This window comes from Montipora capricornis, chromosome 13 (genome assembly GCF_036669925.1).
Source record: "Montipora capricornis isolate CH-2021 chromosome 13, ASM3666992v2, whole genome shotgun sequence".
In the NCBI taxonomy this organism is placed as follows: Eukaryota; Metazoa; Cnidaria; class Anthozoa; order Scleractinia; family Acroporidae; genus Montipora; species Montipora capricornis.
In genome coordinates this window covers 3,392,585-3,402,848 of record NC_090895.1, presented here as the reverse complement: position 1 = coordinate 3,402,848, position 10,264 = coordinate 3,392,585, and the positions used below count along the sequence as shown (strand labels likewise).

The 10,264-nt window shown below is 43.7% G+C and overlaps 2 protein-coding genes across 2 annotated transcripts; both read right to left on the bottom strand.

The window, feature by feature from the left end:
* Positions 1–1,696: 1,696 nt before the first annotated feature.
* Positions 1,697–2,179, bottom strand: LOC138030366 (uncharacterized). Its single transcript, XM_068878288.1, has one exon. The coding sequence runs from the start codon at positions 2,177–2,179 to the stop codon at positions 1,697–1,699; it is 483 nt and encodes a 160-aa protein (XP_068734389.1).
* Positions 2,180–9,384: 7,205 nt separating this feature from the next.
* On the bottom strand, positions 9,385–9,834 carry LOC138030365 (uncharacterized). The gene has a single exon (XM_068878287.1). It carries the CDS (start codon positions 9,832–9,834, stop codon positions 9,385–9,387), a length of 450 nt encoding a protein of 149 aa, XP_068734388.1.
* Positions 9,835–10,264: the final 430 nt, after the last annotated feature.

The following is a 10,264-nucleotide window of genomic DNA, read 5'->3' as shown; positions in this document are numbered from 1 at the left end:
CGAGCAACATTTTGGAGTCGTTTTCACTCGCTCACAAGGCCCCATACCGAAAAAGTCGCCGTCCAGGTAAAATAATTATCGAAACAAACTAAAACATATTTTCCTAGAAATGGTTTTGGTAGTACTTTATTGTGACAAAGTTTGGCAATTTTCGATTTTTTTATCTTGCACGGTCTTAGGTGAAAATTGCTGAGAGGCGCTCTTAAGTCACCTGCTAGCTCTACATGAACCCCGTGGGTGGTCAAACATGTAAGAGGCATCCCCATCTCTTTTTAACAATCTTTCCTCTCTTAACATTCATCGGACCGAAATAGTCCACGCCAGTGTTCGCGAACGGAGGCTCACCAAGGGCGAGTCGCTCTTCGTTTGGTTTTGTTCTTCTCCTTTTGCAGTGAAGACAGTTATTAACGATCTTTCTGACGAATGATTTCCCTCGTGGAATCCAGTACTGCTGGCGCACGAGAGCCAATGTGTTTTCCCTTCCTACGTGGGAGTGCTTCTCATGAAGGTCTTGAACCAATAATCTCGTCAAAGGATGCGTTGGTGAGAGGATTGTTTGGTGTTTTGCTTCAAAGCGTATCCAAGCTTTGTTCAGTCGGCCACCGACCCTGATCACTCCTTCCATAAGGAAAGGTTGCAATGAGAGCAGTGGACTCTTACTCGAGAGTGCTCGACTTGCTTGAAGTTATTTATACTCTTCCCCAAACGATTCAATTTGGGCTATCATGCACAAGGCCAACGAGCTTTCCTTGAGGTCATCAGCGCACAAATTCTTGGTCCGTTGCCCTGGAGGCGGGCTCCCTTTTCTTGCCTTGCCCATTAACTTGAACTTATACCTAATCCACCATGCATATAACCGACTTCTCCCATTCTACTACAAACATAGAAGGCGCGGTCTACGTTGTTAAGACTGAGGCCCTGACTTCCAATTCGCTCTCGTTGACTTGCAAGTCTTCTTTGAAACTCGGCCATTCCTCCACAGGTAGTATCACAAATTGAGGACCGCTGATCCACCGACATGTTGGAGTTAGTTCGTGAATCTCCTTCACTCTCGTATAAGCGTCAGCTGCGTTAATTGTGCCAGGAATGTGATGCCACTCATTGATGTCTGATTTGGAGGTGATTTCGGCGACTATGTGTGACACGTACACGCTAAATCTTCCCTTGGGCATTGCTGAGGCATTGCAATACGATCTTGGAATCCCTCCAAAAATACGTTTCGTTAACTTCAAAGTCGATTTCTTCAAGTATCTTGGTTTTCAGTCTAGCGGCAACAACCGCAGCCTGCAGCTCCAAACATGGTACGTTCAATGTCTTGATCGGTGCTAGTCTGGTCTTGCTTATAATAAAGCTCACATTGACTTGCCCACGAGTAACCGTACGGCGGAAGTAGGCAATTGCTCCGTAATTGATTTCAGATGCATCACAGAACATGTGTAACCGAACACTTTGGCACTCCTCATGATGAAACCCATACCATCGAGGGACTGCGATGGGCTGGGAAATCTTCAAACCGCCCCTCCAAATTTGCCATTGTAGGAGCATGTCGTCAGGCAGCACTTCATCCCACTTGATTTGACGTCTCCAAAGTTCTTGAACGATCAGTTTCGCCTTTAATACGCACGGGGTGGCGAGGCACAGAGAATCGAAAGCACTGCTTCTGGCACTCAACGCACCTCGCTTAGTATTGGGAAATTTACTCTTCACTGGCTTCAGACTCAACAAGTCCTGTTCTGCATGCCACTTTATGGGTTCTTTCCTGGGGTAACTCGTTGCGATAAAGATTGACAGTGTCACAAGCTACTTCAGACGTAAGGATTGCTGATAAAACTTTCCGACTGTTTGACATCCACTTTGTGAGTCGAAATCCCCCGGTTGCTAGGATTTTTATCAGCTCCCTGGCTAGTACCATGGCTTCATCCGAGTTCGGCTTCCATGCCAACAGGTCATCAACGTAGAAATTTCTCTTTACCGCATAAGTCACATCTTCACTCAATTTTCCTCGCTGGTCAAGATCGGTTCTCTGTAACGCATCGCTTGCACAACATGGCGAGTCGACGGAACCAAGCACGTGAACTGTGATACGATATTCGTCCGGCTTCTTTGTTTCATCTAAGTCTCTCCACGAGAAGCGTACTGAGTCTCTATCTTCTTCAGAAACGTAAACTTCATGGAACATTTGTCCAATGTCTGCTTTAACGCCAATCCTCGACTACGAAATCTCAAGAGGATTCCAATCAAATTATTTAATAAATCAGGACCGGTCAAAAGCTGGCCATTCAACGAAACGCCATGAAACTTTGCTGCTTCGTCAAAAACCACGCTGACTTTGCCAGGTTTCTTGGAGTTCAGCACTGCATGGTGTGGCAATTACCACGTTCTTAAAGATCTTAATTTGGCCTCTCCGTGATTCCTTTTTTTTTTTTGCGTGTCCTCTGTTGACGTAATCATTTATAACTTTATTGTATTTCACCGCCATTCTGGATCTTTCTTGAGCTTCCTTTCGGTCGAGTGGAGTTGTTTGGCGTGATTGGCTCACCTTTCCATAGCAACGGTGTTTTATAGTGACCCCGCTCTTTCACTACAGCCAGAGCTCTTTGGTCTTCAATGGAAAGGGTGGCTTCTGAGGGATCTTGCCTCGTCGCATAAGAGTCAACTTCCCAAAATCGTTTAATTTGTTGTTGCAGAGGGAGCCCTTCGATTATTGCAAGAAGGTTTGCATTGATGGTTTCACACAGTCCTTTGGTTGTGTTACCAAAGAGGGTCCATCCAAGGGGGATCTTAATGGCGATGGGCTCGCCCACACGTCTCTGGTGGACTTCGAGGTTAATCAGCAGGTGGGTCATCTTAGATCCCACTACAAGCATTACTTCAGAACCGTCAATATCAGGTAAGTCGATACCTGATAAATGACTCCACTGTTCGATGGCAGCCCTTTTCGGCGGATTGACCGACGGGATATTAAGCTTGTCAATAACCCACGGTCCTGTCACCGTTACTGGTTCTGAATGATCTTTAGACGAGAGACCAAAACTCGCTCTATTCAAACGCTGAGTCTTCACATCATTGCCAACTGACTCAGGTTAAGTTGGTAGGCTTCACCAATGAGTTGTAGGTGGTCTGCTGAATCCTATTTCATAAGAGTTGAGTCACTTCTAGGATCGAGAACAGCTCTGGATCTGCACTGTTAGGACTTGAACGAGGACCTTTCTTCGGGGCTGAACGCAAACTTGGTGGACGTTACTCTCCGCAGTGGTTAATTAAACTTGGGGAAGGTCCGGAACGTCCAGCAACTTCTTGCGGAGGAACTGATGTCCTGGGTGTGCTGCTGTGGGTGTCTGTTGGATAATCAGGCTTTGAATGTGCTTGGTGACCTTCATGTAACAGTGTGTGTTGAGGTAGACCACAATGTTTCTTTAAACAGCGTTTTTACGGCGACAACATTTCGCCTGATGGTTTCCCTTTAAGCAATTGAAACAGAGTTTATGTTCCCAAGCAAGTTTTCGTCTTTCTTGGAGTTGCTTGGACTTAAACACAGGACAATACGCAACCCGATACCTTTATCGGTAAACAACACACTTCTTCCTATTCGACTGAGCGTTCCTTTCTGCTTTATTTTGAAAGTTGGCCTGACCTTGCTTTGAGTTGTGAGAGACATTGCTGTCGCTCCGAACTTCCGTGAGAAGCCCTCTTGCCATGGCCAGGGGGTGAAACTGAGGATTTTGCTTCAGATCAGTGATGGCATCGCTCTCCACTAGGACTTCGTTGGGGAGCTCTGCTCCAGCGGCAAGGAGATGCAATTTGATGCTTGATTTCGGTTTGGTATATTTCTGCTTCTTGCTCCATTCCTCGCATATAAAATCCTCCATGGGGTTAAACAAGGTGTCAACTCGTTTATGCAACCATTTTTCATATTCGACCAGGCTGGACATATCCGTACGACCATCTATGTGCTCATACTCTTACACCGCGCACCGGTGGCTCAGTTGGTTGAGCACCGGACTGTCACGCGGGAGGTCGCGAGTTCAACTCCGGCCGGACCAACACTCAGGGTCTTTAAATAACTGAGGAGAAGGTGCTGCCTTTGTAACTACATCTGCAAATGGTTAGACTTTCAAGTCGTCTCGGATAAGGACGATAAGCCGGAGGTCCCGTCTCACAACCCTTCAATGTTAATAATCCTGTGGGACGTAAAAGAACCCACACACCTGTCGCTAAGGGTAAGGCGCGTAGTTCCCGGTGCTGTGGTCTGTCTTCGGTTGTGTATCATGGTTGGGAGGGTAAAAAAGGGGGCCACAGTAGCTGGCGCTAGCTGTTGTGGCGCTCTGCCAGCTTGACTGGCAAAGTTAATAAAATAAATACCATCTTACTCTTAGGTGCATTGGTAGTCGCATAGTCGCTCTGCTGAGATACTCCGGGGTTTGGAGTATAGCCGACTCACCCATCTTCACCCACCGCGTCGTACGTGCTTTCACTTGGTTCTAGTAGTCCCGCAAAGCTTGTCTGTCATTCGAAGACACAAGGGTACTGTCCAGCATGTTGCTTAGGTAAGCTGCTGCAACACTGTTACGGTTTCCAAACTGGAGTTTCAATGTCTTTAGGGCGGCTGCATAGCTATAACTTGTAACACTTAGACTTTCTACCGCTTTCTTAGCCTCACCATCGAGGTTATGAAATAGGTAGGCCATCCTACCTGAATCAGCAAGTGTCGTCTTGTTATGTATTTGGTTACGAAATCTTTCAACAAACTTTGACCAATTGATTGGTTTGTCTGTGAATTCAAAGAGCTCAAGCGTTGGTAATCGCTGCTGTTCTTGTGCTCGCAAAAGAGCTACGCTTGAGTCTGTCTGCAAGCTATCAGAGGTCAAGCAGAAGACAGTTTCTTCACCCTATGTGAGATTGTCAATAAATGAATCTACTGGTTCTTCAGCTTGAGCTGAATGATACTTAGTGGTTACTTTAAAACCACTTGGGTAGGGAGTTTACGCCCTCCCGGTACACGGAACCTATTGTGCCATGAACGATGGTTGAGAGTAATGAATGGAGGACGCGTATTTTGGTTCACAAGCGACCCAAGCTAAGTTGCCACTACAAATAGTACTGTAAGTTGATGTCGAAGGGACACTTGTAGCCCTTCCCAGGGGAGTAGTACCATGACAAATTTCTGTATCAAAATAAGGAGTAGATGCTCTACCATTGCAAGATGACCCATGTTTATTGTAAGTCATAGTCGCATGTCAAGATGAGGGGAACTCATCAAACACTTGGGTCTTTTCAGCTAAGCTGACAGGGGTTGTAGCTTGGAATGAACATTTAATTCCAGGTTGGAGGAGATCTCGATTAGGTAATTTCGCAGAAGTACTGAACGGTAGCACATTTAATTCACTTGCTGTGGCAACTTGTAACTGGCTTATGCCCAAGTTGGGTACATCATTATTTGCGGCATGAAATGGTATTTCTTTAATGGACCATTTCTCCTCTAACTTCCTTCTCACGTTCCTTATTTTCCCTTCTTACTCGCTCCTTAACTGCTTTGCTTGAAGGCTCGCGATGGCGGCCTTAATTTGGGCGTCCTTTCTCCTCCCTGACAAATTTGACCCTGTTTGGCTCACCGAATCTTCAGGTTGTATTAGACTGCTGTAAAGCGGCGATATTACTTGTTCATCCACAGAATGGAACACTTCTTGCTTATCCATCATTTAGCTGGCCGCAATTTGCATCTGGCTCGTATAGACCAATTTGGTTAGATTAATATCAAACTTGTCTTAAACGCAACAACTTTCTATTTTTCTTTTCGACCACATGGGTCACATGACGATCGTGCGTGATCACGGGAACCCTCATATCCGCAAACAGAATGGACAGCAGCGGGTCCAATTTATATTTTATCTGTCAGGTCGGGAAGCCTTGTTTGTTGGGTTATTGACCTGAGACCGGACTCTTATCTGAAACAATGTTAATCAATACCTTCACTGAAGAACCATTTCTTTCAATAATGAAGTAAAAAATAGACAACAAGCTTTCTTTCAAATAATTCTTGACTAACAAGGACTCGTCAAATTTCAATTTTTTTTTTTAGTTGAAGACTGTGCAGAGTTGAGTGCAAATAAATAAAATATATATAGTCAGCAAATTGTAAACACAGACTACCAGAGAATTAGCCGTTCGGTTTTACTGTTGTACAGAGCAGCACAGTTAATAGAATATTAACGAGAACTCGAGGAAGAGGTAAATTAGCTTCTGACAGAGAATATTAAATTACAAAACAATATTCTACCTCTAAAGGTCGTTAAAAAGCTTTCTTTTTGGGCGTTCATTTGGACGAAAAATGTCACAAAAACCTTTCCCTGCGTAAAATTTCTTGAAATATTTGCTATGAGGCAAAAAACCCTTCTTACTTTGATTGCGTGGGTGAAAAGCAAGAAACAACAGCAATTAAATAAATTCCAGTGTTACAGTTCAGGATACCCTTTTCGGAAGAACCTTGACCGTGAATAATGAAGCCCAAAATAGACAACAAGCTTTCTTCCAAAACATTTTTCACTGTCACATTTTCAATTTTATTTCTATTGAAGACTTTGCAGAGATGAGTACAAGATAAACGTAAATTGCCAGCCCCTAAGATACGACTTCAGTAAACACTGTGATATGATGCATTCAAAGCGTTCGATTCCTTTCAGACCTATACAGAATTTGCCATTTGATTTCAGTGTTGTACATAACACCACAGTTAGCCAAATAACATTAGAAACAAAGCTCACTTTGTGCTATCCGACGGCCAAAGATGCAATTGTTGTTGAGGACCATTACTCGTTGCTTTGAAGATTCCAGATATTTACTTTTCACCGCCTGTCTTGTTTATCCAGTTGACTCTCCATTATTGAGCTCCATCAGGGTTTATTTTGTTTAAAGATCCACTAAAACGCAATTCGTGTTACAATGACTTTGGACGCCATTGCGGGTTAATTACATATTCTACTGTGTTATACCTTCCAACTCAAATACGATTGCGATTGGAGGAGAACGTGTCACGTGTCATGAGTCAAAACTCACTAACTCCCTAGGGAAACAACGACATGAACTTTCGAATCGCACGTGATCAGGTCGTGCACCTTTGAAACAGAGGCAAACCTGTAACATTTTGCAATAAAGTCGTACCCTGACATCCGTGTATTGTCGACCCTCAATGTTCCCCTCAGATTGAGGGTCTCGGAGAAACAAAACTCACTGTTTCCCTTGGGGCCAGTCATTAAGTGCTTAGTGCCCACTGAATAAAATCTACGCATTCCTACTACCCCGTTAAACCGACCAAACATACGCCCAGAGGGACTCTACACACAAAGACACTACTAAGCAGGGGAAGGATAGCAAAGCCTTTTCCCGACACGGAAAAGAAAATAATAAATTAAAGTCTCAGCAAAATTTCTTGTTCCTTTTTATGTATTTTTCGTATGACTTCCTTGAAAAGATAAGGTTTTCAAAAAAAATAATGGTCTTAATTTAAAAACTGACTTTTTTTATGAATTTTTAACTTGCAACTGGAAAGCCATTATAAAAAACCAGCCGTTTTGGGATCACGTGGGAGGATACGTCACAGGTGTGGAACATGTTTGAATGTGAAAATTTAGTCCGCGAAAAAGTATGTTCAAGAAGTCCAGGGTGCAGTGCAAATGCTACTTTTCCTATTAAACCTCTTGTGTTGAAAAATAGGAGGTAAAACGGTTGCAATAGCAATATGATTCTCACAGGTTTGATGCTTGGTGCTGCGCCGTTAATCGACGTTAACATGAATTTGTTGACGGGTTTTATGTAATACAAAAGAAATCCTTATCTGAAATTTCAGTTTCAATTTGAAATTAAAACCATTGCAATTACCGTGAGTACAAGTCGTTCCAAGATTCTTCCCTTTTCTTGAAGATGATATAATGTTAAAATGATGCAAGATATTCAAAATTATGAAACGTTTGAGACCCGAGGAGTGTTTACGTCCTGTTGACTCGACCTTCCAGAGCCGGATCGGAATCACCCATTAAGTAGTCTACACATGCATTACCCAACCCTAACTGTAACCACCCTCCCTAACAATATTTAAAAAGAATTCGAAGCAATGGTGAAAGATAATACTAATAAGAAATGCAAATATGGCGGTGTGTAATGGCGAGGAAGAGAAAAAAAAAGAACCTGCGAAGCGCTGTGTTGTGATGACGAATGCAAGGGGAGTCTCCGTGCATAAATTCCCCACTGAAGAAAATTCGTCGACAATGGGTTTTGTTTGTTCGCCAAAAAAGAGACTGACTCATGGAAACTAGGTTCGGGTCACATTTGCAGCGATCATTTCACCCTCGAAAGTTATCACAATTACGGAATGAAAGTCGCTGGCTGTGCTTCAAAGATGTTGTTGAGGGTTAGGGTTAAGGCAAGTTTCGTCAAGGCAAGTTGTTCCAACCCAACAACAGCGTAAAAAGAAGTGTTCACCATCCGGATACTAGCGAAGGAAGCAACGTGGATACACCTGAGGCAGGATATACTGCTGCGAAACGACCAAGCAGAACCTTGACAACATTTACAGCAAAGCAGGGCCGGGAATTTACACAATTATAGGTAAATGTTCTACCACCTATAGCTGCTGATATTTTTTGTTGATATGACTTCAAAACAATTACATTTATTTTATTTTTTATACCTACAAAGCAAAATCTCTTTTAACAATAAACAACAAAACAATAATAATTATGCAAAGAATACTTTATCAATACGCACGAGAGCACTTAACAGACATGAGAAGGGAAAGGCCTTGTGATAAACAACAAGCCTTTTAATGGCGCGAACAACAACCCCTTTTTCACATCCGGGAATCTCTAAATACGGGTTTGACAAATAAGGGCATGTCACGCAACATGTTACACAATCCGCAATATATGAGATGCCAAAAACGAATGAAATATGAACACTACTGAATCATAACACAAACTTATTAAACAGTGCCTAAACAAAATGATGATAACGGCGTTCGCAGACTGAACAATAAGGATCAGTTCAAAGTTCACTGTCCCAGGCTAAAGCTTTCACTGTTTGTCAAGCTACAAAGTCTTTGAGATAGGAGGGCCTAGTAACCAGTCTTCCGGATCGTGTTCTGACTTCAGCGGCGGACTCCTTTGTCTCTTTACATGGTCCAGAATGCGGTGGATTCCTAGCAAGTGACTTTTCACAGGATGTGTGTTCGTCAGGCTCGTCGGAGTAGCTTGGTACTTGTGGCAGTTCAGTGAAGGTCGACTCGAAGGAGATTCATTGGCTACTCTTGCATTTCTGTAGTGTGTTGGGGTCCGTAGTGGTTCACTGACAATTTCCCCAGTGGGCTATCTCGTCTGACCTTTGTCAAGTCTCTCAACAACGGCAGTCTTCTTCCATTCCTTTTGTCCGTGTTGAAATGGTTCTTACAGTATCTCCCTCGTGCAGTGGAGGTAGGCCTTTAGCATGAGCGTTGTAACATCTGGCTTTCTTCTTTTGAACATCCTTCAGCTTCTCTTTCTCTTGATTGGTACTTAAGGATCTTGGTTCCAGGAGAGTGCTAGTGGTGGGCAGCAGAGTCCTTGTCCTTATGTTCATGAGCCGTTGAGCGGGGCTACTGCCAATTCCTTGTGACGGAGTATTACGTATCGCAAGAACTCCCAAGTGCGGAGCAGATTTGACTGCTACCTCAACCTGTCCGTTTCCGTTGCCGTTGTAAGGAGACGTTACCATATGTTCAATGTCCCAATCCTTAGTTAGCTTTTGAAATTCAGCAGCAACAAACTGAGGGCCATTATCACTGATAAAGCTGGCATGGACTATCATATCTTGCAAAATGTGACTTGAGCTTCCATACTACAGCCCCAGAATCAGTGGTACGTAGCCTGTCTAGTTCCCCAAATCCTCTGTAGTAATCAACCGTAACAAGATAATCTTTCTGACCTTGGGTTAACAGGTCAACAGCAATTTTTCCCAGGGTCGCTGTGGTACCTCATGGCTCATAAGTATCTCTTTGCCATGTGACAGCTCAAATAGTCTGCATGGTTCACATGTTGAGATCCAGTGCTTGAGCTCAGCATCATACCAGGCCAAAAGACGCTCTCCCTTTCCCGCATTAAGCATCCTTCTACAACAGCCTGTGAGACATGTATGTCCTTCTTTATCTCAGCTCTTAGCCCTTGAGGCACCACGAGACGTTCACCTTTGAACACAAGCCAGTTCATCTCTCACATCGTAATAGGGGGTCAGTTGAGGA